This window comes from Panicum hallii, chromosome 6 (assembly GCF_002211085.1).
Source record: "Panicum hallii strain FIL2 chromosome 6, PHallii_v3.1, whole genome shotgun sequence".
Taxonomy (NCBI): domain Eukaryota; kingdom Viridiplantae; phylum Streptophyta; class Magnoliopsida; order Poales; family Poaceae; genus Panicum; species Panicum hallii.
In genome coordinates, this window is record NC_038047.1 from 2,429,266 (window position 1) to 2,453,105 (window position 23,840).

General features: G+C 44.9%; 6 protein-coding genes, 1 long non-coding RNA gene and 1 pseudogene across 8 annotated transcripts; 4 read left to right on the plus strand and 4 right to left on the minus strand.

Annotated features, from left to right (window-relative positions):
- The first annotated feature begins 144 nt into the window (after positions 1 to 144).
- LOC112897293 (monodehydroascorbate reductase 5, chlorplastic) lies at positions 145 to 6,592 on the plus strand. Of its 2 annotated transcripts, none has more exons than XM_025965568.1 (17): positions 145 to 354; positions 434 to 630; positions 781 to 880; positions 1,086 to 1,163; positions 3,272 to 3,343; positions 3,434 to 3,552; positions 3,808 to 3,892; positions 4,033 to 4,122; positions 4,222 to 4,323; positions 4,403 to 4,492; positions 4,865 to 4,945; positions 5,352 to 5,423; positions 5,503 to 5,597; positions 5,674 to 5,762; positions 5,873 to 5,935; positions 6,026 to 6,069; positions 6,230 to 6,592. In XM_025965568.1, exons 2-17 carry the CDS (start codon positions 467 to 469, stop codon positions 6,359 to 6,361), a joined length of 1,476 nt encoding a protein of 491 aa, XP_025821353.1. In that variant the 5' UTR covers positions 145 to 354; positions 434 to 466; the 3' UTR covers positions 6,362 to 6,592. The 2 variants fall into 2 exon arrangements, with proteins under 2 accessions (XP_025821353.1, XP_025821352.1); XM_025965567.1 differs by having other exon boundaries at positions 444 to 630.
- A 611-nt stretch (positions 6,593 to 7,203) lies between these two features.
- On the plus strand, positions 7,204 to 8,474 carry LOC112898416 (aquaporin NIP3-3-like). Its single transcript, XM_025966739.1, has 2 exons — positions 7,204 to 7,929; positions 8,043 to 8,474. Exons 1-2 carry the CDS (start codon positions 7,211 to 7,213, stop codon positions 8,188 to 8,190), a joined length of 867 nt encoding a protein of 288 aa, XP_025822524.1. The 5' UTR covers positions 7,204 to 7,210; the 3' UTR covers positions 8,191 to 8,474.
- A 1,120-nt stretch (positions 8,475 to 9,594) lies between these two features.
- Positions 9,595 to 10,017, minus strand: LOC112896203. Its single transcript, XR_003229384.1, has 2 exons — positions 9,879 to 10,017; positions 9,595 to 9,808 (listed from the first exon to the last, which is right to left on the minus strand). It is a non-coding gene; the product is annotated as an uncharacterized LOC112896203 (long non-coding RNA).
- Positions 10,018 to 11,032: 1,015 nt separating this feature from the next.
- On the minus strand, positions 11,033 to 12,070 carry LOC112898558 (aquaporin NIP3-2-like). The gene is made up of 4 exons (XM_025966894.1): positions 11,946 to 12,070; positions 11,414 to 11,906; positions 11,270 to 11,331; positions 11,033 to 11,177 (listed from the first exon to the last, which is right to left on the minus strand). The coding sequence occupies exons 1-4, from the start codon at positions 12,068 to 12,070 to the stop codon at positions 11,033 to 11,035; spliced, it is 825 nt and encodes a 274-aa protein (XP_025822679.1).
- A 2,902-nt stretch (positions 12,071 to 14,972) lies between these two features.
- On the plus strand, positions 14,973 to 16,578 carry LOC112898441 (aquaporin NIP3-3-like). Its single transcript, XM_025966760.1, has 6 exons — positions 14,973 to 15,070; positions 15,119 to 15,233; positions 15,328 to 15,747; positions 15,832 to 15,893; positions 16,019 to 16,176; positions 16,260 to 16,578. Exons 1-5 carry the CDS (start codon positions 14,973 to 14,975, stop codon positions 16,164 to 16,166), a joined length of 843 nt encoding a protein of 280 aa, XP_025822545.1. The 3' UTR covers positions 16,167 to 16,176; positions 16,260 to 16,578.
- A 1,869-nt stretch (positions 16,579 to 18,447) lies between these two features.
- On the minus strand, positions 18,448 to 19,126 carry LOC112896856. The gene is made up of 2 exons (XM_025964981.1): positions 19,115 to 19,126; positions 18,448 to 18,993 (listed from the first exon to the last, which is right to left on the minus strand). Exons 1-2 carry the CDS (start codon positions 19,124 to 19,126, stop codon positions 18,448 to 18,450), a joined length of 558 nt encoding a protein of 185 aa, XP_025820766.1.
- Positions 19,127 to 19,525: 399 nt separating this feature from the next.
- LOC112896857 lies at positions 19,526 to 22,040 on the plus strand. The gene is made up of 4 exons (XM_025964982.1): positions 19,526 to 19,848; positions 20,216 to 20,635; positions 21,043 to 21,407; positions 21,499 to 22,040. Exons 1-4 carry the CDS (start codon positions 19,526 to 19,528, stop codon positions 22,038 to 22,040), a joined length of 1,650 nt encoding a protein of 549 aa, XP_025820767.1.
- A 110-nt stretch (positions 22,041 to 22,150) lies between these two features.
- Positions 22,151 to 23,048, minus strand: LOC112898552 (annotated as a pseudogene).
- Between the last annotated feature and the right edge of the window lie 792 nt (positions 23,049 to 23,840).

Genomic DNA, 23,840 nt, shown 5'->3' on the forward strand with positions numbered 1-23,840 from the left:
AACAAGAAAGTTCATGTTACAAGCAGGACCTCGACTAAAAAGAACAGAGAGGCATGGATGAGAAGTTCTACTTTCTAGGGGGACAAAAATGAAAAAGGAGCAGAGATTACAAGTAGACGGCCTCGGGGCTCGCTCCTTCCCTCTTCTTCCCCACTCCGCCGCCGCCGTGGTCTATCTTCCGTCCCTTGGCCTCCCGCAGCGGCCAGCGGCCCTCCGCCCCCTCCAAATCACACCCAGACCCCTCGCGTTTAAACTATTCCCTAATCCAACCCCTATCCCCTCCAGCTCCTCGCCTGACAACGCCGCCTCCTCTATAAGGGCGCCGTCGGGAAGAGAGAGCAGCGATGACTTCAGGTTCTCCGCATCCGCCCCCCGCTACTTCCTGTAATTGTAGTTAGGCCCCTCTGACACTCCTCGGTCCCGTTTCTTGGAGGTGGCCGCAGCTCTCCGGCGGAAGGCGGCAGAGATGGCGTCCGCGGCGGCGGCGGCGCAGTGCTTCAGCTCCTACTCCTCCTTCCCGGGTACGTGGGCTCTGCGCCAGCGTGGTGGCGCCCGGGTGCTTCAGCTCTCTTCCCGGCGGAGCTTCTGCGTCTCCGCGGCGGCCGACGGATTCGACAACCAGAACCGCGAGTGGGTGTCCCCTGTTTCTCTCGAATCCACTCTGTATTGTTCTTGTTCTGCGCAAAGCTTGCCGCTTTGGGTCCGAAACCGTGAAGTGGGCGAGCTTTGTACGGTAAATGGAAATGCTTACGAGTTGGCTGATGGATCGCCGGACTGCAGATATGTGATCGTCGGCGGAGGGAACGCGGCGGGGTACGCGGCCAGGACGTTCGTCCAGCATGGCATGGCTGATGGCCGCCTCTGCATCGTCTCCAAGGAGGTATTGCTGTATGGTTGATCTGTTGCCGTAGGCGCACTTTGTTTGTTCGTTGCACTTGCACAGATAGATTGGAGTTAATTTGTTCATGATGCTGTTGCTTCCTCGATTGTGCCGTGTGATTTACTGCCAAGTGCCCAAGTTCCTTTTCCATTTGTATTTGTAAGGCTATCTGCTGATCTGTGATAGTTCAAGTGCTTCCATGCAGCCAGTTCCACCATATGAGCGGCCAGCATTGACAAAAGGCTATCTCTTTCCTCCGGAGAAGAAGCCAGCACGCCTACCTGTAAGTGCATTGACAAATTTACAATGACAGGCAGCAGTAACTGATGATATGTGGAGTGTGTTGTGGAGTAACTGATGATATGAAAATTTGGGATCACCCATTGAATTGGCTGGTTTTAATTAATTCTAGCATTAGACATTCTTCATATAGTGAGCAAGAAATGAGCTACGTGCATGGTAGTTTAATTTGACTAGTAGGATTGGTGTCATTATGTTGCATAACACTTCTGCCATTTATTCGCATCTTTAAGGAAGCATTTGATTACCTAGGGGTGGTAACGGATCATGGCCCTAGTGCTCTCTTCACAATCCAACTTGGCCCTTATATATTTTTAGCTCAAAATTGTATAAGATTAGAGCCCTGCCCTTTTAGGGCTTGGCCCTTAAATTATCTAAGCTAAAATTTTAAGGCCTTTTACCCCCAACAACAACAACAAGTTAGCCTTTTGTCACAAGCAAGTTGGGGTAGGCTAGAAATGAAACCCACAGAAAACAAGAATAAGAAACACAAAAAGGGCACAAGCCAAAAGGAAGAGTTAGGGGTTAAACAAAAAGTAACAAAGGTCACGGTTCAGGTACATTAATTGCTAATCTCCAAGCGCTCCTATCCATAGCTAATTCCTTAGCGATATTCCACTCCTTAAGGTCTCTCTTAACCGTCTCGTCCCAAGTTAGTCTAGGCCTACCTCTACCTCTCTTTATATTGTCGCCCCGCTTTAAAACTCCACTACGCACCGGCGCCTCGGGAGGCCTCCGTTGTATGTCCAAACCATCTCAACCGATGTTGAATCAACTTCTCCTCGATAGGTGCCACCCCGACCCTATCTCGAATCTCTTCGTTCCGGACTCTATCCCTTCTTGTATGCCCGCAGAACCAACGCAGCATACGCATCTCTGCTACACTCAGTTGCTGGACATGTCGTCTTTTTGTAGGCCAACATTCAACACCGTATAGCATCGCCGGGCGAATCGCTGTCCTATAGAACTTACCTTTTAGCCTCTGTGGCACCTTCTTGTCACAGAGGACGCCAGAAGGCTGCCGCCACTTCAACCAACCGGCTGAAATTCTATGCCTAACATCTTCATCAATGTCTCCATCTTTCTGAAGCATTGATCCTAGATACCGAAAAGTATCCTTCTTGGCCACCACTTGACCTTCGAGGCTAACGTACCCATCCTCATGCCTAGTCAGGCTAAAGTCGCACATCATATACTCGGTCTTGGTCCTACTCAGTCTGAACCCCCTCGACTCTAACGTGTCTCCACAGCTCTAACTTCATATTAACCCCTGCCCTACTCTCGTCAACTAGCACCACATCATCAGCAAAGAGCATACACCAAGGGATATCACCCTGTATGTCCCTTGTGACCTCATCCATCACCAAAGCAAATAGATAAGGGCTCAATGTTGACTCTTGATGTAGTCCTATTTTAATTGGAAAGTCACTGGTATCGCCATCACATGTTCGAACACAGGTCATCGCATCCTTGTACATATCCTTGATGAGGGTAATATACTTAGTTGGGACTTTGTATTTTTCCAAGGCCCACCACATGACGTCTCTCGGTACTTTGTCATACGCCTTCTCTAGGTCAATAAAGACCATGTGTAAGTCCTTCTCCTCTCTATATCTCCCCATCAACTGTCGTACTAAGAAAATCACCTCCATGGTCGACCTCCCAGGCATGAACCCAAACTGGTTTTGGGTCACCTTGTCAATCTTCTTAGGCGATGCTCGATAACCCTCTCCCAAAGCTTCATCGTATGGCTCATCAGCTTAATCCCCAGGTAGTTAGTACAACTTTGAACATCTCCCTTGTTCTTGAAGATTGGTACTAATATACTTCTCCTCCACTCCTCCGGCATCTTGTTTGACCGGAAAATTAGGTTAAAAAGCTTAGTTAACCATACTACCGCCCTCTTGCCCAGGCATCTCCAAACCTCAATGGGGATGCCATCAGGACCCATCGCTTTACCTCCCTTCATCCTCTTCAAAGCCTCCCCGATCTTTGCCTCCTGAATCCTCCCCCCCCCCCCCTAATTGCATGCTTAACCATCAACTTGAGCTTCACAAACAAGCCCAAAATCTTATGCTTTTTTTGCGGCAGGGTTTTCATACATGTGTTGGATCCGGTGGAGAGCGACAGACTGCTGAATGGTACAAGGAGAATGGTATAGAGGTAGTGATGATTTAACATTTTCATACGAGCTATTTTTGGGGAAAAAATACTGTGACACTTTATCTGAAGCTATTTGTCCTTTCATGAAAGGTGTTGTATGAGGATCCAGTTGTAGCATTTGATGGCAAAACACAGACCTTGAAAACTTCGTCAGGGAAAATTCTGAAGTATGGCTCACTTATTATTTCTACTGGCTGCGAAGCTTCAAGGTATACAACAATGCTTATGTGAATGATGTTCTTGTAAATGTTTGGAAAACCAGATTTCTTCTATTCTTTTCATGATGTCCATTTTTATCAAATTTTCTACTCAGATGTCAGACATACTTTTATGCTAATCCAGTGACATATCCCGTTGCTTGTGCGCACGAATGAGATGCACAAACTTTGTTTGTTCCACTGATTATGGTAAATCTCAACCTTATGTTTGTTGCTTCTAATACCAAAATCCTTTTTTCTTTCCAGATTACCTGAGAAAATTGGAGGCAAATTACCAGGAGTTCACTACATACGTGATGTTGCTGATGCTGATTCTCTAGTATCCTCTCTGGTATGTTCAGTAGATTAATACTTGTCATCATTCCTCGTCCTCCAGATTTAATGTTATCTCATTTGACAGTGACAATGATAAACTACGGTTTCTGTAATCTCACTCTTTGATATTTACTGGTTATCTTTTTGTTTTTTTAGGGAAGTGCAAAAAAGGTTCTTGTCATTGGCGGTGGTTATATTGGCATGGAGGTAGCTGCAGCAGCTTGTGGCTGGAATCTTGACACAACTGTAAGGACCTACCTTCCTCTGTTTGATACGGTGAAGCTTGTACATCTCTCTTTGTGCTGAAAAATGCCACTTCTCTAATCAATATTTCTACATGAATAGATTGTATTCCCAGAGGACCACATTATGCCAAGATTATTTACACCTTCCCTTGCTAAGAAGTATGAGGATCTCTATCAGCAAAATGGCGTCAAATTCATAAAGGTGATTGTTGCATCAAGTATTCAAGTTCATTTGTTAGTATTGTTTCAATCAATTTGAGTGTGAACTTATTGGTGACCAGGGAGCTCTAATCGACAAACTTGAAGCTGGCTCTGATGGAAGGGTGTCTTCTGCTGTACTTAAGGATGGATCTGTAGTTGAAGCTGATACAGTTACGCTCTTTATTTCCTTCTAACAGTTTCATGCTGCAGTGCTGTACAATCAAAATTATTACTTTTGCTACCAGATAAATTTCAGTATCATATTCATCATTTTGGCCCACCTCACTGTCACCAAACAGGGAGAGCCAAAATTATTTGACTCTAAATTTTTAAAAATATATAATTACTTCATGCAAACTCAATTTGATAGGTCTGCTCACTCTATAAAAAGGGTAGTTGATAGATCTACTCAATCTCTTGGTTTGACATATATTTAGTATGCACTGCGTTTCATTGAACATAAAGCCTGTAAAGTAAAAAAGTAGACAAAAAAATTTTAACGTTATATTTTTTGTTGTTTTAACAAGATATTGTTAGTGCAGGTAATTGTTGGTATAGGAGCAAAACCAGTTGTGGGGCCCTTTGAAGCTGTTGGAGTCAACCCTGAAGTTGGTGGAATAGAGGTTTGTTTCCATGCCAAAATTGATGACAATTATTTAATGTTTACTGCTCTGCATCATGATAATTGTTCAAAGTTTCTGTGGAACTATTTTTTTTTCTCTACCTGAGATACTGTTGGAATTAATTTAGATTAGCAACAAACACACATAGATCCACTCAACCTGGATCATTTTTCCACTTACATCTTATCCTTACCATTTATCGATTTTAGCTGTCTCATTGTCATTGTGTTCCTTCTAGTTGGATGTGTAGTTCTGCATGTCATTTTGTTCCTTCTAGTTGGATGTGTAGTTCTGCGTTGTATGGTAGATGTTAATGACATTAGTTACTTGCTCAATGTTTGACACTCTGTAAATCAATTGCTGTGTATTCTTGGTCAATAGAGCTAATTGAATATCTTTTTTTTAGGTTGATTCCTTGTTCAGAACTAGTGTACCTGGCATCTTTGCTATTGGAGATGTAGCAGCTTTTCCCCTGAAGGTTGGTACTCAGTAAGTTTTTCATCTTTTGAGGCAAAACTGGATCCCAGAATATGATATTTTGGGCAAATTCATTGCAGATGTACAATAGAATTGCTCGAGTGGAGCATGTGGATCATGCTCGGAAATCTGCACACCACTGTGTTGAAACGCTTCTAACATCCCAGACAAAAGCGTAAGTTAATGGCTATCAAGTGTACTGCATTACTTTAGCACTCAGTGCTTCTTTTGATTCGCCATGTTGGATGCAGGTATGATTACCTTCCGTATTTCTACTCAAGAGTTTTTGAGTATGAAGGAAGTTCAAGGAAAGTTTGGTGGCAGTTTTATGGCGATAACGGTACAAACAATATAATTACTATGATAGCCATTTTCAACCACACAGTATCGGTCCCAGTTGTTGAACCTGAATAATCATGATATTAATATCGTCCATTGTGTTCTGAACAGTTGGTGAAACAGTTGAAGTAGGGAACTTCGATCCAAAGATTGCTACTTTCTGGATTGACTCAGGTAATCGGTTGTTTGGAATACAATTTAATTCTTCTCAGTTGCGCATCATCATAGCATGATGTCATGACCTTCCTGCCTTCATCACTGCAGATAGTCGACTGAAGGGTATTTTCCTTGAGAGTGGAAACTCAGAGGTAAATATATGGACATCACCTTTGACATGAACAATAGATTTCTAACCTAGGGACAGTTCTGTTTCTGTTGAACCTAGGACCAAGCTATAAGCCATTGAAGTACGGGAATATGTGATTTTCGATGTGAACCAGCGTGAATTAACTTTCTGCAATCTTTCAGGAATTCTCACTTCTTCCACAACTCGCTAAGTCTCAGCCCATTGTTGACAAATCTAAGCTCCAGGCTGCGGCTTCTGTTGAAGATGCATTAGAGATTGCAAGAAGCTCTCTTCAGTCTGCCCCTTTGTTTTAGTTCTTGACATCTAGGAACTTCTTGGCCTAAGTCTGGGTGCTGTACTGCTGTTGCGTATTCTGAATCGTCAAGACCACATCATCAATAACAATTCCGCAGCGTTTCCACAGGATTGTGATATTCTTACTGTACCTGTAATTGCCATTTCCATCTTGAAATAAACTTGATCACCCTTTGAGGGGTTGATGAGGATGATAGAATGAAACCTTCATGCCACTTTTCTTGGATTCATCTTCTGATCTCTCATGTGGCTATTACTTGATATACACAGTTCGTGTGATAGTAAATCAAGAACAAGGCCTGTCATATTATCCATTGATCTTTGGAAGTTCAAGTGAGGACGCCTCTTGGTGCCCACAGAGCATAGGCTAAGTTCTTGTCGTCTTGGCATTTCAGCACTTGCCTTGCCGAAAATTCCTGGGAATATGCACAAAATTCTCTTGGCCTTGTCACACCCGACGGAGAACTCACTGGCCCAAGGCCAAAGGACAAGCAGAACAGCCGCTGACTCAGCAGTGGCCTCTTGTTGATTAGCTCCTGATAGTCCATTTTCCTCCAGCTCTCATCACATATTCCTCCTCATATTCTCCTAAACACACAGTAGCTCCTATGCAAATACAAACTCATTCATATTCTCTGATTTCGACTCGCCATGCCGCATCTACTCCTATATATATATATGATAACTTGTTGCAAGATCACTCGGAGATCTGTGTGCATTGTACATAAATCACTAGGAACTATATGTTACAAGGTCATTGAGAGGAAAAAAAAACTATATGCATAGGTGGAAACAGAAGGACATTAGTAGTATGTCAGGGAGAGATATCTAGAACTAAAATTGAGGTAATGGCTGATCACACCACGACGAGTGGTGAAGATCAGAGGCAGCAGGTGGCGATCAGCATGTGCTCGACGCCGAGCGACCGGAGCCTCGCCGGCGCCGGCAGCGCCTCCACTCCAAGATCGTCCAAGCTGGTGCCTCTCGACTCCCTGCAGAAACTGATGCTCAAGTCGCCGCTTTCTCCAGTCCACGACGAGCACGAGCGTACTACCCCAGCAGAGGTGCCGCTGGTGAAGAAGGTGGCGGCGGAGTTCATCGGCACGTTCATCCTAATGTTCACGGTGGTGTCCACCATCGTGGCCGACACGCAGCGCGGCGGCGCGGAGGGCCTCCTGGGCGTGGCGGCGTCGGCGGGGCTCGCCGTGGTGGCCGTGGTGCTCGCCGTCGTGCACGTCTCCGGGAGCCACCTGAACCCGGCGGTGAGCCTGGCGATGGGCGTGTTCGGGCACCTCCCGCGCGCCCACGTGCTCCCCTACGCCGCCGCGCAGACGCTGGGGTCCGCCGCCGCCACGTTCCTGGCCAAGGGCTTGTACCGGCCCGCGGACCCCGGCGTGATGGCGACGGTGCCGCGCGTCGGCGCCGCCGAGGCCTTCTTCCTCGAGCTGGTGCTCACCTTCGTCCTCATGTTCGTCATCGCCGCCGTCGCCACCGACCCGGCCTCGAGCAAGGAGCTCGTCGCCATCTCGATCGCGGCGGCGATAACGATGAACGCTCTCGTCGGAGGGTAAGTAGTGCTCTGCTTGCTGCTGCACGCCTGCACCCATCAAATAAAATTCAAAAGCGATTGATGCAAATGGCGAAAGGTGATCAACATTCAAGAGCGACTGATGGATGCAGGCCGTCGACGGGGCCGTCGATGAACCCGGCGCGGACGATCGGGGCGGCGCTGGCGACGGGCAAGTACAAGGACATCTGGGTCTACCTGGTGGCGCCGCCGCTGGGGGCCATTGCAGGAGCTGGCACCTACACCCTCATCAAGCCCTGATCGGTGATGGATCGATCGTCTCATGCACCGTGCACCACGCATGGAACAAACAGGGGAATGTTGGTCGAGCCACTGGCATAGTGGCGCATGGAATGATGGAAGAACACATGTATATGCTTGCACATCAAAACGCAAGTGAAGCAGCATCATGTGTAGGGTTGCTGCATGATCAAGTGAACACCAGGAACCATTTGAAACGCATGAACTTCACACAAAACTACTGGCGTTCACTTTTGCGCTTGCAGCGGAAAGCAAACTTCATCTTCCATATACGAATTGGAGAAGTTCCCATGGAGAAATTGAACAGGATCCGCAGAATTGTCCTTGATTCCATTTCCATCCTAGCTAGCTACTACTTTTCTGGCGAAATAGCCAATTTCATCCCTCGACTTTCTTCCAAAGCTCAAATTCGTCCTACAATTATCAAGTAAGCCAATTTAGTCCTCAAACTTTTCATTTAGGCTCAATTTCATCTCTAGTGTGATGTGGCACGCCTACATAGCATGCCAAGTCATCCAGGAGTGCATGAAATGTTCTGGACATGCTACCAAGTCCAACACCAAGATCAAATCAAGTGAAATACCAACCAATAATTCACTAAGATAGCAAAAAATAAGTTATTAATGATCATGTGTTTATGAATAAAAGGTTTACACTTTTTATTTATTTGTGCATTCTCATTTACTATTGAACCATATTTTTTATGATACATCGAACATGAGGAAAAATCAAAGGTAAAAGAGTCTATTCATAGCTACTGACTCACTTATACATCCACCATTGTTGACTAGGCATGCTAACATGGCATACCATGTAGGACCAAGGATGAAATTTAGCTCACACTACCGGACGCGGCTGATTTGCCGAGTGCCCCGAGCACTTGGCAAAGACATAAAGGCACTCGGCAAAGTTTTTGCCGAGAGCCCCACTCGGCAAAGGGCTCCTGGGGAAGCTGGGGTCGGCAAAGGATCCTTTGCCGAGAGCTTTTTTTCGGGCTCTCGGCAAACAATTTGCCGAGAGCCAAAAGCGGCCCTCGGCAAAGAAAAGTGGCCGTCACGGCGCGCCACCGTGGACGGATCCTTTGCCGAGTGTCACCGTCAGGCTCTCGGCAAAGGACCGAGTCAACTTCCACCCTAGGGTCGCCTTCTTTGCCGAGAGCCCAGTCAAGAGCACTCGGCAAAGAGGGCATCCAGAGCTGCGCCCTTCTGCCTCTTTGCCGAGTGCCACTGAAGGCAGCACTCGGCAAATCTTGTTTTTTTTAATAACCTCCCTTTTTTTCTTTGCTTGATTAGGAGTAACGAAAGAACGGGTGGAGACAAACACAGGATTATGCAGTAACAATCAGAACTGAGGCCTCCTGGCGGACTGTCCGCCAGGCCTTCTGATTGTTCCCGCGAAAACATGTGATGTCAAGAATTAATCCAATGGGGCTCAAACTTTGTAGGCACATTCGCTGTAGCCAAGTATGTCACAAAGTACACAATGGACAATCAAAGTACATTCAATCTAGCTAAGTCTCAAATGCAAATAACTCCATCATCTATGCCGAAGGTGGACAGTTGTTCCGGTTGGTCTGATTTGGAGAAATATACGGATCATTGGAGGCCGCCGACTGATTCTGCAACATATACATGAAATGTATGAGTGAAACGACAAAATAAACGACATATTGAACATTGCGTACTCACTGAAGTAGAAAACGGATCGGTGGGTGGTCTAGGTGGGGTGACGAAGGGAGGTGGCGGAGGTAGACCCGTCGCGGCGCCAAGACTCTGAATGTACGCGAACATGCTCGCCATCCTCTGTCGGTCAGCCTCCCGCTCGGCCTCCATCTCCACGGACAATGGGGGGGTGTTGTCCGTGGGGAAGGAAGAGAGAGTGAGAGGATGGAGTTGTGTTATGTGGATGAAGAGAGATAGAGGAGCTTCATCCAAGAGGTATAGAGGGTTTTGGATAGCCTCCCACGGACATAAGACGATGGGCCCACGAAGAGATAGTTGGATGGAAGAAAAATGATCAGTTCTGTTGGCTGACCCCGAGAGGTCCTGGCGGACTGTCCGCCAGGACCTCTCTGCCAGCTAAAAAACCTTCCTTGCAGCCAGGAAAAAAAATATATTTGATTTGCCTCAGCCAGGAGTGTCGGTCAGCTGACACTCGGCAAATACACCCTTTGCCGAGTGTCATAAATCAAGCACTCGACAAAGCTAACGGCGTTAGTTCCCGTTCACTGCTGACGGGTCATTTGCCGAGTGTATCTGTTTGCCGAGTGTCAGACTCTCGGCAAAATATTTTATGCCAAGTGTTTTTTTTTGCCGAGAGCGACACTCGGCAAATAATATGTTTGCCGAGTGCCCGAAATATAGCACTCGGCAAACCTTTTCACCCTCGGCAAATCTGGTCTCTCCGGTAGTGTCAAATAGAAAGTTTGAGAACTAGATTGGTCAATTTTATAGTTGAGGGATAAATTTGAGCCCGAGGCAAAAGTTGAAGGATAAAATTGGCTATTTTGCCTTCTTTTCTTAGGGAAAAACCACTTCGCTTATGTAATCATGAATTGCTCTTCTTCTAATAAAAATTGGCAAATCTCTTGCCGTCCGTTTTTTTAAAAAATAATGTAATGCTGAAATAGGTCTAGTTGTTTTTTTTCTGAAATTACATAAGTTTAGTTCTCCCATATGCTTTGTGCATATATCATCAACAATTGCGCATGATTTCGTGCATAACCACGTTGAATTAGCGCTTGTTGACCAAGTGATTCATTAATGTCAATACAAGGTTCATTTGATCGATCTGGTTCTAGACACAACTTCCCCTAATAATGTAGCCATGCCTGCCTGCACAATCACTTGAGCGCAACGTAGGCTCCAGTTCCGGCTATGGCGCCGAGGGGAGGAGCGACCATGTAAATCCAGATCTTGGTGTACGTCCCGGAGGCGATAGCCGGCCCTAGCGTCCTCGCCGGGTTCATCGACGCTCCCGTCGACTCCCTGCTCGATCGACCACCAAAATTATATGCGTAAATTTAACCTCATTTTCTCAATCAGAAACTGAAATGACGAAGCATTATTATTGCACGTACGCGGAGATGAGCGCGTTCATCATCACTGCCGCCCCAGTTCCCACTGCAACCAGCTCCTTCACCTGCATCGATTTTTAGTTGGGCATGATCGCCATTAGCATCTTCTCAGACAGTGATCAAGCATTTCAAGGATGCCCGGCTTACTGCTTTTGGATCGGTGGCGAGGGCGGTGATGACGAAGAGGAGGACGAACGTGGTGACGAACTCCACGACGAGCGCCCCCGCGGTGCCGAGCGCCGGCACGGTAGCGACGGTAGCTCCGAGGTCCGCCGGATCGTTGTAAACCGCCTTGGCCGCGAACGAGGCGACCGTGGAGCCGAGGAGCTGGGCGGCGACGTACGGCGCGAGCTGGGCCCTGGGGAGGTAGCCGAACGCGGCCATGGCGGCGCTGACCGCCGGGTTCAGGTGGGCGCCGGAGACGTGGGCCAGCGACGCCACGACCACCGCCACGGCGGACCCCGCCGCCGCGGCGACGCCGAGCGGGCCCAGCGCGCCGCCGTGCGCCTCGTCCACGATGAGCGTCGAGAGCAGGATGAAGATGAGCAGGAAGGTCCCCAGGAACTCCGCCGCCACCTTCTTGGCGACGAGAGCAGGCGCCGCCCTCTTCTCCGAACTCGGAGCTGGATGGGAAGCCTCGCTGTGCACCCATTGGGGCAGGTTGTGGTTGGAGGGAGACTTCGAGAGGATAGGAGACGAATGCGGGACGATGATTGCGATCTTGTCGTCGCTCATGCTGTCCATGGAAGCTGCCCCAGAGATGCTCAGTGTCAGATCCATGGAGATACTCCTCAAATGCTCCATTGATGATTTCTCGAGCTAGAAGAAGAGATGTTTAATTTCCTGTGACGAAGCTGATCTATAGCCGATCAAGTGATCGATGCTTGTGGTGTTCTTGTGCCTGGAGGACTGGAGGAGAATGCCAGTGCAGTGGCTGAGATTTATCTGGGCACTGGCCTGGATGGATTTTGGCGGGCACGGCATGGATCTGATGTACCTGTTCAAACAACTGAAAAAAAATTAGCTCCAAAATCATTGGTGTTGATTGAATGATTGCTCAATGACAGTATGAGATGTGGTGAAAACCCATCCTTGTTGGTTTCACTGTCCAATGCAAAAACAGATTATTCTACTACTACTGTTCCTGTCACCTAGTTAGCCCCATTTTACTTGTTCAAACTTTGCTAAGCATGCATTTGTACCGACGCCTCTGCCTGTTTTGCTCGTCACAGCTCATGAGCACAATGGAATTAAGCCTCTTGATGGATTCTATGTGTCTAGCATGTTCATAAGCTGGTGCCTGCTTGGATCAGCTGATGCTGACTGATAGCATGTTGTTCACGTGGACATGTTTGTCTGGTAGGTCAATTTGCCAATGACATCCAACACGCCGGTCAGGATGTAGTTGGATAGTGGATGCTTAGAGTCCTTTCCCAAGCATCTTCTTTCTCGCTTCTATGATCAGCATTGAAGGGGTCAATGCTCTGTCTGAAGAAGTTACAGATGTCGTTCAAGGGAAAAAGATACAAGTGGTAGATTTTGGCCGAGGGGAAACTCAGATGAAAACCAAGACAGATCCGAGTGACTGCAGAAGGAATGCAGATATAGTGAGCGTTGTTGTCCGTGTTTACCCTGGCAGTTAAATATCAGCTGATGAAATATCTGATTAATAAAAGATCTTTTGGGAATAAATAAATTAGTGATGAAACAAGTTTAATACATGTAAATTTTGGGAGAAGCATAAACATAGAAGAAATTTATATACCGGTCGAGGAACTAGCGGAACAATCACTAAGAAATTAGCATAGTATTAGTGGCAAGTCCAGAAATATGCTCGCAAACTTGTCACTTGACAGTGAACTGAGAAGCATTTCTATGGTAATACACATGAGGGGAGTGAGTTTACCATCCTTCGATTTATTCGAGACAGTTACAGATGCTAACACAATATGCCACTTCCTGATGAGGTTGCATCACTGCCATATTTGGGAATTTTTTATGCCATAAATTATGATAAGTAGTCCATCAACCCATGCTCTCTCCACGGGCTAGTAATTTTGAGAGACAAGTATCAGAAATTTGTAAAAAAAAAAGTTGCCCATAAATAATAATCGAAATTGCTTATCTTGCTCTTTCATAGTTAAATATTGTAGCACAATATTACATAGATATGTACTTATGTTTATTCATTTGTTATAGACTTTAGTTAGCAGTTACTCTATACAATTTCCATCTATATTCATAATTTTTTTCGACTTTGCATCGCACGCACCTCAATATGTGTTCGCCATGTGTTTAATTGAACCCTAAGTTTGACACAACCCCTTTAACATGGAAATCCCCTCGCTTCTTTATACATGTATACATGGTGTATGTTTACATATCATGCATGTATATCTTAAGTTAGTATTTTTTTTATATTAACAATTACAGAGTTAAATGATTTAACATCATAAGCGATGTACTTTGGAATAATATTTTACAACAATATTTAATTCAGATGCAGATTTAGGGATCACTTTAGATTATATTTAATAATAACACATGTATGGAATTTAAGATGCAAAATTAGGGGTTATTTTAGATTATTTTTAGCAGATGTGTAATTTTTAGAGTTACCGGATTGATGGCCTAATGTCTCAAAATTTTATGAAAATGTCTAGCACTTTTCTATTTTTCTAGCCCGTTTGATTTTTACGAAAATGACAAGCATTTGCTATTTTTCTAGCTCGTTTTGTGAGGATTAATGCCCAATTAGTAAATTGTTAGATAGCAACCAGTATGAGTGCCCATTGGACCATCGTTGCTATTGGCCTGCAGCAGCATATTCCTCGAGAATGTCATAAGTTTATCTCAAAGGCTTACTCGGATGATCCACGAATTGATTATCATTTGACTTACCCTAGCTGTGCACACATGCTTAGCTTAGCACATGGTGTTGCTGAAAGCCTGAAACCGACAACTCCAGATTTGAAGCGGCAGAGCTGGAAGGCAGCCCCTGGTTTTCAAGGAAGGCAAGAATGCCTTAGACGTTGCACCCAACTACAGTAGTAGTTCCTGTCCTTCCAACTGCAAGGTTTTAGTAACGATTTTGTCAGCGTCATGTCTCCACTCCTGTTTTCACATGCAGAAGCATCTAGGCAACATCATAGCCCAACATAACTTTTTTTTTGATAAAATAAATCTCAGAAGAGAATCATCATGCTTGCCAATATGAACAGCTATGAAGAGGTCAACTGATCAGGTACGGTCAGAATATTGCATTCTGAACCAGAGGTCAGAGATGATGATGACAAGTATAATTGATTATAAGCACAGCTGTTAAGAGTTCTCATTTGATAACTGAGTGCTACTCCAGAAGGGGGGCGTTGACATTGTTATTATACTTACATTGCTCTAGCAACTTCTTTCGCCGCGGCATTCATTTCCCGCTTTTCCAAAACCCATGAATTCGGCACCTCTGCCGCTGCAAATTTGGAGGCTGTTGGTTTTAACAACAGAAGCTACTACAAGGCACGTTGCGCATATGAAAACCACGCAGAAGCAGATGCCTATATATAGCCTTCACTGCCATGCTCTATATCACATCCAAGCATCAAAAACAGAATTCCTTTGCCCTAAAAGGACCAAAACAACAGAGTTAAGTATCACCATCCTGTTTCATCGATTACATAGTGGGAGTAGCTGATTGCCTTTAGGGGAAAGCATGGAAGAGCAAAAGCGCGGCATGGATGCGGCTGCAGTGACAGTCCCTCCTATGGTGACAAGTGAGAGCAACAGGATTTCCATCATCATTTCCCCAAGGTCCGCAAGCTCCAAGGTCATGCCATTTGAGTTGCTCAATGCCGGCAGTGTCAGCTCACATCCACATGATGATCCTGCCGAATCCTCTGATGCTCATGCAACTCATTATTACCGATGGAATCAAGGCTTACCGAAGATAAAAGCAGTTCCTCTCATCAAGAAGGTATAATTACAAAACCTTAACAGTTTATAGCAGATAGTTATCTTTCAGTTTTCTTCTGATGTAATTTTAACCTTACGTGTTATTGTTGTTGCAGGTGATTGCTGAGTTCCTTGGCACATTCATACTGATCTTCACCGTGCTTTCCACCATAATCATGAATGAGCAGCATGATGGAGTTGAGAGCCTGCTCGGCATCGCAACATCCGCAGGTTTAGCCGTCACGGTTCTAGTACTGTCCCTCATACACATATCCGGCTGCCACCTGAACCCGGCAGTTAGCATCGCCATGACCGTGTTTGGCCACCTCCCACTTGCTCACCTCCTACCTTACATGACTGCACAAATCCTGGGCTCCATTGCTGCTTCCTTCAGTGTCAAGGGCATCTATCATCCAGTGAACCCTGGGATTGCCACCATACCAAAGGTTGGCACTACTGAAGCTTTCTTCCTTGAGCTCATCACGACATTCGTGCTTCTGTTCATCATCACCGCTCTGGCCACGGACCCCCATGCTGTAAGTTTTATGTTCCTTTAGATCTTTCAGACTTGTTACCCTTCGTCCCATTATACAAAGCTAATGATCTTCTCATCAACCCAGGTGAAAGAGCTGATAGCAGTGGCAGTTGGCGCAACAATCATGATGAATGCTCTTGTAGCAGGGTATGTCCAGTCCTGATGTACATATGAAATGGTTCAAAAAAAAATCCATAAGTGGAGAGTTCTTGTGTACCTGAAACTGCTTAAAAAATATAAATTCTAACTTCGTTTGGTAATCTTGTGAGCAGACCATCAACAGGAGCATCGATGAATCCTGCACGGACACTTGGTCCGGCAATTGCCACAGGAAGGTACACCCAGATTTGGATCTACATGGTGGCAACACCTCTGGGTGCTATAGCTGGGACTGGAGCTTATGTTGCAGTTAAGCTGTAGGTACCAAAAGGTGGGGAAAAAATTCAGAAATCTGTATCTGAATAGAGTACTCTTATTTGCTGTATCGTTCTAAGAAACATCATGTTTTTGCAGGGAACGTGTGACTCTCAGAGCAAGCTGATACGACCACAATGTAAATACATCAAAATTCTTTGACTTCATGGTCAAGTGGAAAGATTAGATGCCCAATGAACAGCGTTAATTTTCATCGTGTAGTTTGAACAGCTGAACAGTTCTGAATTTTCCTCCTTTTCTGTTTACTTCAATTGTAATTTGTACATGTGTGTACTACTATTCTTCAGCTCTTAGCTGATCTCATTGATTCTTATCGAAGAACTTGTTTAGTCGCATCTCACTAGTTCATGAACAGATTCCAATAACGGTATGTTGTGCTACAAAAACAAAATGGAAGGGCCAGACTATTATGCAGCAAAACTGTGATGTATTGCCGCTATTTTGGCGTGCTGAGTTTTGGAACTACCTGCATAATTTTACAAGAGTTGTTCGGTTTCACTTTAGATCTCTTGATTCTGGAGAACCACTTAGCGTTGTTCCTACAGGGTTGCGGAGCAACTCTGCCCACCTGAAAAGTTAAAGAGTTTCTCGTAAAAATTTTCAATGGTAAATCAGATATCAGGATCATCATATGCACTGGTGCAGCATCAGTTCATACTTAATATACAGTAATACTAAACCGAAAATATCATAGTATGGGAGGGTTGGTTGCTTAACCTTCCAACCAGTAAAATTTAGAAGGCGAAACTTCGGAGCCTTGCCGGCAGGACGGCCAGGTCATGGCCGGAGCTCCTCAACGCCCACGGCAGCAATTGTCCAATGCGACTCGTGGGCCGTGCTTGTGCTTGTGACGGCACCCACTTCCAAATATGTTGGGCCCGTTGTCCCGTAGGCCCATATTTCCCTGGGCCCTGGAGCAAATGGATTTTGTTTTTTTCAATGGCCGGCTTGGGCTTCTTGAGTGTGTGCACTGGCAACGCACCCAAATTTCTGGCCCAAGATGGTCAACGGATCAATAAGTTATTATTTTTTTTAGAATTCCATTCCGCCCCTTGATCGTAAGAGTTTCATCCTGGCTTTTACCATTGTTTCTCAATTCCATGCATTCCATTGTTTATCATCTCTGCCTCAGAAGACACATGTCTGATTTATTACGAAAAGATCAAACAAAACAGAAGTGCTCATGCACTGGACCCAGCAAATACGTTGAACACACTACTTGGAGGCACTAGCTAGTCCAAAGGCAGTATGAGTTGCCTCCATAGAAACTTCGAAAAATGGCAAATCTGTTATATGTTATATTCCGATTTCATAAATTGCCAATTAGATTATGTTAATATTTTTCCTAACACATGCATTGTTGTGGATAAACGTGTAAGGCTACTGTCAAATATTAATGTAAACTCAAATTTATTATAAATTCAAAAATAAGGTAAGAGAATCCAAATATAACGCCCAGAACCACTCTGGAGCGAACATTCGACTTATTCCTAATGAATGTAATAAAAATGTGCACAAATTCATAATCTTCATTGGAATGAAGCAGCACGGCTGCTTAGATATATTTACTTGGCCTTGTAAAAGATACGGCATAGCGTCATATATATAGTTCAAACCCAGTAAAAGTGAAAACATCGTCACTATCAGCAACACTCTCTATATAGCCTTTTATGTATATTTCTAACCTAGCAAAAGTAAAAAACATCAATATACAAAAAGATGCAACTTGCCAGTTGCCACTACAGATTTATGATTTAGAAGCAGAGTTAAAACACTCAATAGATCAGACAAGTGTTATCTTAGAGACAAAATGGTGATAAATGAATAAAGATACATTAAACCAGACAGCATGCTTTCTATTCACATGTAAGGTTGTTCAACTTTACATTTTAGTGCGAACAATGCCAATTTCATATTGGTAGGAAGAGCACGCTGAAAAGAAGCTAGATTACAACAAGGCACCACAAAATATTTTAAGCAGGCTTTGCCGCTAGAGAAGCATCGATAATATATATTTTTCATTTTACTGCACTAATCTTTCATGCAAATTCACATAAAATTAGTAAAGCAAAACAAAAAACTATGAGAAAGAATCAGGAAAAAAATTGCAACGAATTGCTAAATAGCCCAGCTGGTTGCAAAGGAACAGCATTATTTTTTTTTCTTTGCGAGGAAAAGGGGAACAACATTCGGTATCACACTATCACATACTGCAGAAAGTAATCTGATTCAGTTACTTCTGCGATATCTGGACAGTGAAGACGAGCTATATATTACCAGCAGTGCAGAAACTCGAGAAGGGAAAATAGCCACGGATGCAGGTTTCTTCAGAAACTTTGCTGAACTCCATCGACTCGAGCTGGATCATGAAGACGCCCGTACTCGTCCAGAGGAAGGTCGTGTTGGTATCCTCATCGTACCCCACGACGGATGCTTCGTGCACGTTCGTCGACGGCCTCAGCGAGAGGAGCTGGTCGAGCTCGACGGTTTTCTGCAGCACCCCTCCGACCACATCGCCGGAAACGGCCGTCCTCCCCCAGAGCTGGATCCTCCGCTTCGCCAGGCCCGCGAGGCCAAGTCCTCCATCGTCCTGCGCCCGCAGAGCCTGAACGTGAGCGCCGTCAGGAACAGGGATGTCCTCCGACACCCGGATCACGGCCAGGCTCCGGCGGTCCACGTCGAACCGAAGGAACCCGCCGCCGCCGCGGTGGCGGATCAGCCAGTAGAGCGTGTTCCCGACCAGGACGCCGGGCTTGAAGCAGTCGGCAGGGGCGTCCCTGGGCCCGTGCGGGCTGTGCGACCGCACAGGCCCCTAAAATTTTAGGGCCCAGTTTTAATACAAGTCTATATATATAATAATAATAAAAAGTAGTTTATTAAATATATTTGGGCTTAATTCTCTCAAAGATGAAGCGCAAGCGCGGATGCCGAACCGCATTCTGCATCCGAAGCCCAACAGACTCACGCGCTTGTGCCTTGTGCGTTCCGATTTAGAGCCGAACGGGCACCAGCTCCTATATATACAGGTGAGGTACAGGCCCAAATAATTTATCTACTGGTACTACTACTCTTTCTCTAGTCTCTAGTACTACTGGTAGCACTCGTGTCGTGAAGAGGGGCAAGGTCAAGGACAACCAGCTCATGGGGGCCTGGTGAGACATTGTGTCAGGCAGCATCTATGATCTACCAGAACATCCAACGTACCGGCACCGCCTAGCTACAGTGCGACGTGTGTACATCAGGTTAGTAGTATTTTTTTAATTTTATTCATGTACTGATTAACTATTTACATATTAAAATTAATAGTTAACTAATTTGTTACTTGATTATTTTAAACAGGAATCATGTCTTCTAATCGAATAAGAAAATATGAATCTGGACATCAAAAACGTCAAAAGAGACAGAGACGAGAGGAATTCCTGCAATCTCAGAGAGGGTCATTGGACAAGTTTGTCATTAAAGAACCACAAGTTGCTCCCTCCGATAATCAAATTCAGGAAACTGGCAATTATCCAAATATTGTTGAGACAGAGCCTGAAAATAATTCTGAACAAGTTTTTGATAATACCAATGATCTGGATAGTTCTCCTGCTGCTGCGAACATTGATGATGCTACTACTTCAAACATTGGTGATTCTTCTTTTCAGCCCGACATATTCGATCCAAGGTATTGGGATTCTCTCAATTCTAAATCAATTCTAAACAGATTGACATTTTAGCGGAAAAGGGTCCTAAAAGAGACTTGTCAATTCAGAAATGTCCAAAGGATAGATTTTCAAGAAGGTTCTCTGCACGATTTTATACAAGAATTTTATCGAATGGAGAGGAGTGTGATAAGGATTGGCTTGTATATTCCAAAGAACTTGATAGAGTATATTACTTTAGCTGCAAAGTATTCGCAAAAGGGCATAGAAAAGGTCAGTTGGCCAATGACGGATTCAATGATTGGACACATCTTAGTGAAAGGCTTAAAGAGCATGAAACAAGTGTAGATCATGTCATAAATATGACCACTTGGTATGATTGCGTAACAGATTGCAAAAGGAACAAACTATCGATAAAATTGCTCAACAACAGCTTGAGAAAGAGAAGGAGCATTGGAGAAAAGTTCTGTTTAGAATTATGGCCATTGTAAAATTCCTGGGCAAACATAATCTTGCATTCCGTGGTCATAACTGCAAACTATATGAAGATAGCAATGGAAATTTCTTGGGCTTGATAGAAATGCTGGCTGAATTTGATCCAGTTATTCAGGAGCATGTTCGTCGAATTACAAACAATGAAACTCAAGTTCACTATCTTGGTTCACGGGTTCAAAATGAACTGATATATTTGCTTGGTTCTGCTATTAATTCTGAGATTATTAAGAAAGTAAAGCAAGCTAAATATTTCTCGGTCATACTTGATTGTACCCCTGATGCAAGCCACCAAGAACAAATGTCTTTAATTATAAGGTATGTGGATTCATCTTCCAATCATGTTCACATTGAGGAATCTTTCATGCGATTTTTGGAGGTAAATGATACATCAGGAAAAGGACTTTTTGATGTTCTAGAAGGAGAACTAAAGCATCTCGGTCTCAATATAGATGACGTCAGAGGTCAAGGCTATGATAATGGCTCTAATATGAAAGGAAAACATCAAGGGGTACAAAAGAAACTTTTGGACATAAATCCTAGAGCTTTCTGTTCTGCTTGTGGTTGCCATAGTCTTAATTTAACACTTTGTGATATGGCCAAGAATTGTGCTAAAGCTAAAGATTTTTTTGGAATTATCCAACGTATCTACGTGACTTTTGCTAAATATACAAAGAAATGCCAGATTCTGAAAGATAACTTAACTAGATTGACTCTCAAATCAGTGTCAGTACACGTTGGGAAAGCCGTATTGATAGTGTTAAGGCTATTAGATTTCAGTGTGCAAATATTCGGGAAGCTCTACTTCAAGTATCAGATAGTGATAACGATCCAGTGGCAAGCAGTGAGGCTAAATCTTTGGCAAATAATGAACTTGGAGATTTTGAATTTTTAGTGGCAATAGTCATTTGGTATGAGATTTTATATGCTGTCAATGTAGTAAGCAAAGACTTGCAGTCAAAGGATATGCTTATTGACGTTGCCATTGAGAAAGTTCAGAATCTCATTTCTTTCTTCAAACAATACAGAGAAACAGGTTTTCTAAATGCATTGGAGGCAGCCAAAGAAATTGCACTTGAGATGGATATTGGTACAACATTTCAAAAAAAAGAGGCAAATTAAAAGAAAGAGAAATTTTGATGAGAATCCAAATGACACAAATATTGAAATACAATCTGCAGAGGAATCATTTCGAATCAACTACTTTATTCCTGTTGTAGATGAAGCTATCGCCTCACTGACAAGGAGATTTGAGCAGTATCAAGGTTATGAGAAAATATTTGGTTTCTTGTTTACTTCCAATGCATTGCGATCATTGGATAAAAAGAGCCTGAAAACTTATTGTCACTATCTTGAGACTGCACTTAAAAGGGATGGGCAGTCTGATATTGATGCGAATGACCTGTTTGTGGAGTTGAGTTTTCTTCAAGATTTTATTCCACAGGAAAATATGGATCCTCTTGATATTCTCAATTTTTTGAAGCAACATGATTATTTTTCCAATGCAACTATTGCATACAGAGTTCTACTAACCATTCCTGTGACTGTTGCATCGGCTGAGCGGAGTTTTTCTAAACTGAAGCTATTGAAGTCCTACTTACGCTCTACAATGACACAAGAAAGGCTAAATTTATTGGCTACAATAGCAATTGAGAGTGAAATGTTAGAGAAGATTGATTATGAGTACTTGAAGATTTTATTTCCAAGAACACCCATAGAATAATGCTTTTCAAATAAAATATATGTAAAAGTACGCTTAGTGTATACAATTATATTATATATATAATACAATATTTTTTAGCATTTTTCTTTAATAGATTAGGCCTATTTTAATTATTTTGCACAAGACCCCAGGAAATACCGGGACGCCACTGCAGTCGGAGAAGGCAACCGTTGAGATAACCTCGCCATTTTCCAGAAGCCGAGTCTTAGACGGACGCGCGGAGAGTCCGCTCGAAGACGCCGTAGGATAGCATGACCAGTTTGAATCTGAAGGCTGGAGCAGCCGGCGGGATCATCCCTCAGGACAGCTCCGTGGTAGATTGTGAGGTTGCGGTTGACGCTGAACTCCGGCGGGAAGTCTACGGAGCTCCGGCGGCCGGTCACGGGGTCCCACACGACGGCCTTGGACCCGGCCTTGAGGAAGGCGAGGCCATGGCGGCAGCCGAGGAAGGAGCCCCTGCTGGGGCAGGAGAAGCGCGCGCGGGAGATGCGGTCCAGGGCGCCCAGAGTGGGCGTGAAGACGTGCCGTGGCTGTCGTTGTAGGTCACCGTCGAAGTTCTCGAGGAAGAATCCGAGCAGGGGAGGAGTCTTGTGGTGGGCGCGGAAGCGGCGGCGGAAGTCGGGGTCGGAGACGGCGCGGCGTCAGAGCTTGCTGACGAGGGAGGCGCGAGGGAGGGAGGAGGGGAGCGGCGGGAGGCGCAGGAGGATCCCCCGGAGGATGTCCTCGTCGTCCGGCAGGGACGCCGGCGGCGGCGCTGCTGCCAACGCCGCGGTCGTAGGAGCCTTGATCATTTGGACGGCCTGAGATGTGATGAAGAGTTACTGCCCAGTAATCAACTAGGGAAAGGCCGGTTCAGAGTTTGAAGATCGAAGATGTAGCTGAGAACGAACCGCCGTCACCCACCCGTTACCGCCGTCTCCGATGAGGATGGCTGGCCGCCGGCGCCCTTCTGAAGCCGCCGGCCACCTTGCGCGTCGGGGCAGGAAGCTCAGAAGATGCTGCGAGGGAGCTTCCTTGCCTCTGCCGTTGAGCAGAGGACAGGTGGTGGAGAAGGACGGCATGGCCGGCAGGCCGCATGGAGCGACGCGAGCAAAGGACAAAAGGCCGGCCTCGTTAGGATCGGACTGGGTCACAACTAAGGTTTTAAATCTCCGTTACAGTTTCCGCTATAGCCGTTTGAGAGAGATTTAGCAAAATCTTTCGTATACAATTTAGCTCTTAGCTGCCGTTATAGACCGTTTTAGCTGGCTATAGCCTATTTTTGACATAAACAGCTAAATATCTTAACTGACTATTTAAAACATTGTTCACAACTCACACATCCTCCTGACCTATTCTTCGCTTGTATACCTATAAAATAGGAGGTTGCTTAGCTGACTGTTGTGCACGATTGTGCCATGTACAAGATCTACCCAAGAGCAACACAATTCTTTACATAAAAAAAAAGAGCAACACAACTCAGTCTCTCTCTCTCTCTCTCTCTCTCTCCCTCTCCCATGTTCACTCGGTCTCACATCCTTGGATCCAGGTTTAATTTTTCAGCAAAGGTTAGTCTCAATCAGTGGTAGAACGTACGGAGTACTAGCAGCTGCAACCATACGAATTGAGCCGATGACTTGACGGGCCAGGGCAGTACACTCTGGGCTGGGTTCTGCATTGGGCCGGCCTCTAACCATGTATTTACTGCCTCTGACGTTGGGCCGGCATCCTGTCAAGAAAACTTTGGGCCAAATAATAATAATAATTTCCTTGAAAGGTGGGCCAACATACTTGAACTTATCTAAACTTTCAACTTTTCTG

Excerpts from the sequence above, each read along its gene's own strand:
- LOC112898441 (XM_025966760.1), top strand. The coding sequence starts at position 14,973 with ATGGAAGAGCAAAAGCGCGGCATGGATGCGGCTGCAGTGACAGTCCCT. Across the intron at positions 15,071-15,118 it reads TCCATCATCATTTCCCCAAG|TGTCAGCTCACATCCACATG; the intron begins GTCCGCAAGCTC and ends CAATGCCGGCAG. Across the intron at positions 15,894-16,018 it reads ATGAATGCTCTTGTAGCAGG|ACCATCAACAGGAGCATCGA; the intron begins GTATGTCCAGTC and ends TCTTGTGAGCAG.
- LOC112898558 (XM_025966894.1), bottom strand. The coding sequence starts at position 12,070 with ATGGAGCATTTGAGGAGTATCTCCATGGATCTGACACTGAGCATCTCT. Across the intron at positions 11,907-11,945 it reads TCGTCTCCTATCCTCTCGAA|CGAGGCTTCCCATCCAGCTC; the intron begins GTCTCCCTCCAA and ends ATGGGTGCACAG. Across the intron at positions 11,332-11,413 it reads TCGCCACCGATCCAAAAGCA|GTGAAGGAGCTGGTTGCAGT; the intron begins GTAAGCCGGGCA and ends AAATCGATGCAG.
- LOC112898416 (XM_025966739.1), top strand. The coding sequence starts at position 7,211 with ATGGCTGATCACACCACGACGAGTGGTGAAGATCAGAGGCAGCAGGTG. Across the intron at positions 7,930-8,042 it reads ATGAACGCTCTCGTCGGAGG|GCCGTCGACGGGGCCGTCGA; the intron begins GTAAGTAGTGCT and ends TGATGGATGCAG.
- LOC112897293 (XM_025965567.1), top strand. Across the intron at positions 3,344-3,433 it reads ACAAGGAGAATGGTATAGAG|GTGTTGTATGAGGATCCAGT; the intron begins GTAGTGATGATT and ends CTTTCATGAAAG. Across the intron at positions 6,070-6,229 it reads TTGAGAGTGGAAACTCAGAG|GAATTCTCACTTCTTCCACA; the intron begins GTAAATATATGG and ends GCAATCTTTCAG.
- LOC112896857 (XM_025964982.1), top strand. The coding sequence starts at position 19,526 with ATGTCTTCTAATCGAATAAGAAAATATGAATCTGGACATCAAAAACGT. Across the intron at positions 19,849-20,215 it reads CCCGACATATTCGATCCAAG|ATTGCAAAAGGAACAAACTA; the intron begins GTATTGGGATTC and ends ATTGCGTAACAG. Across the intron at positions 20,636-21,042 it reads CAAATGTCTTTAATTATAAG|TGTCAGTACACGTTGGGAAA; the intron begins GTATGTGGATTC and ends CTCTCAAATCAG.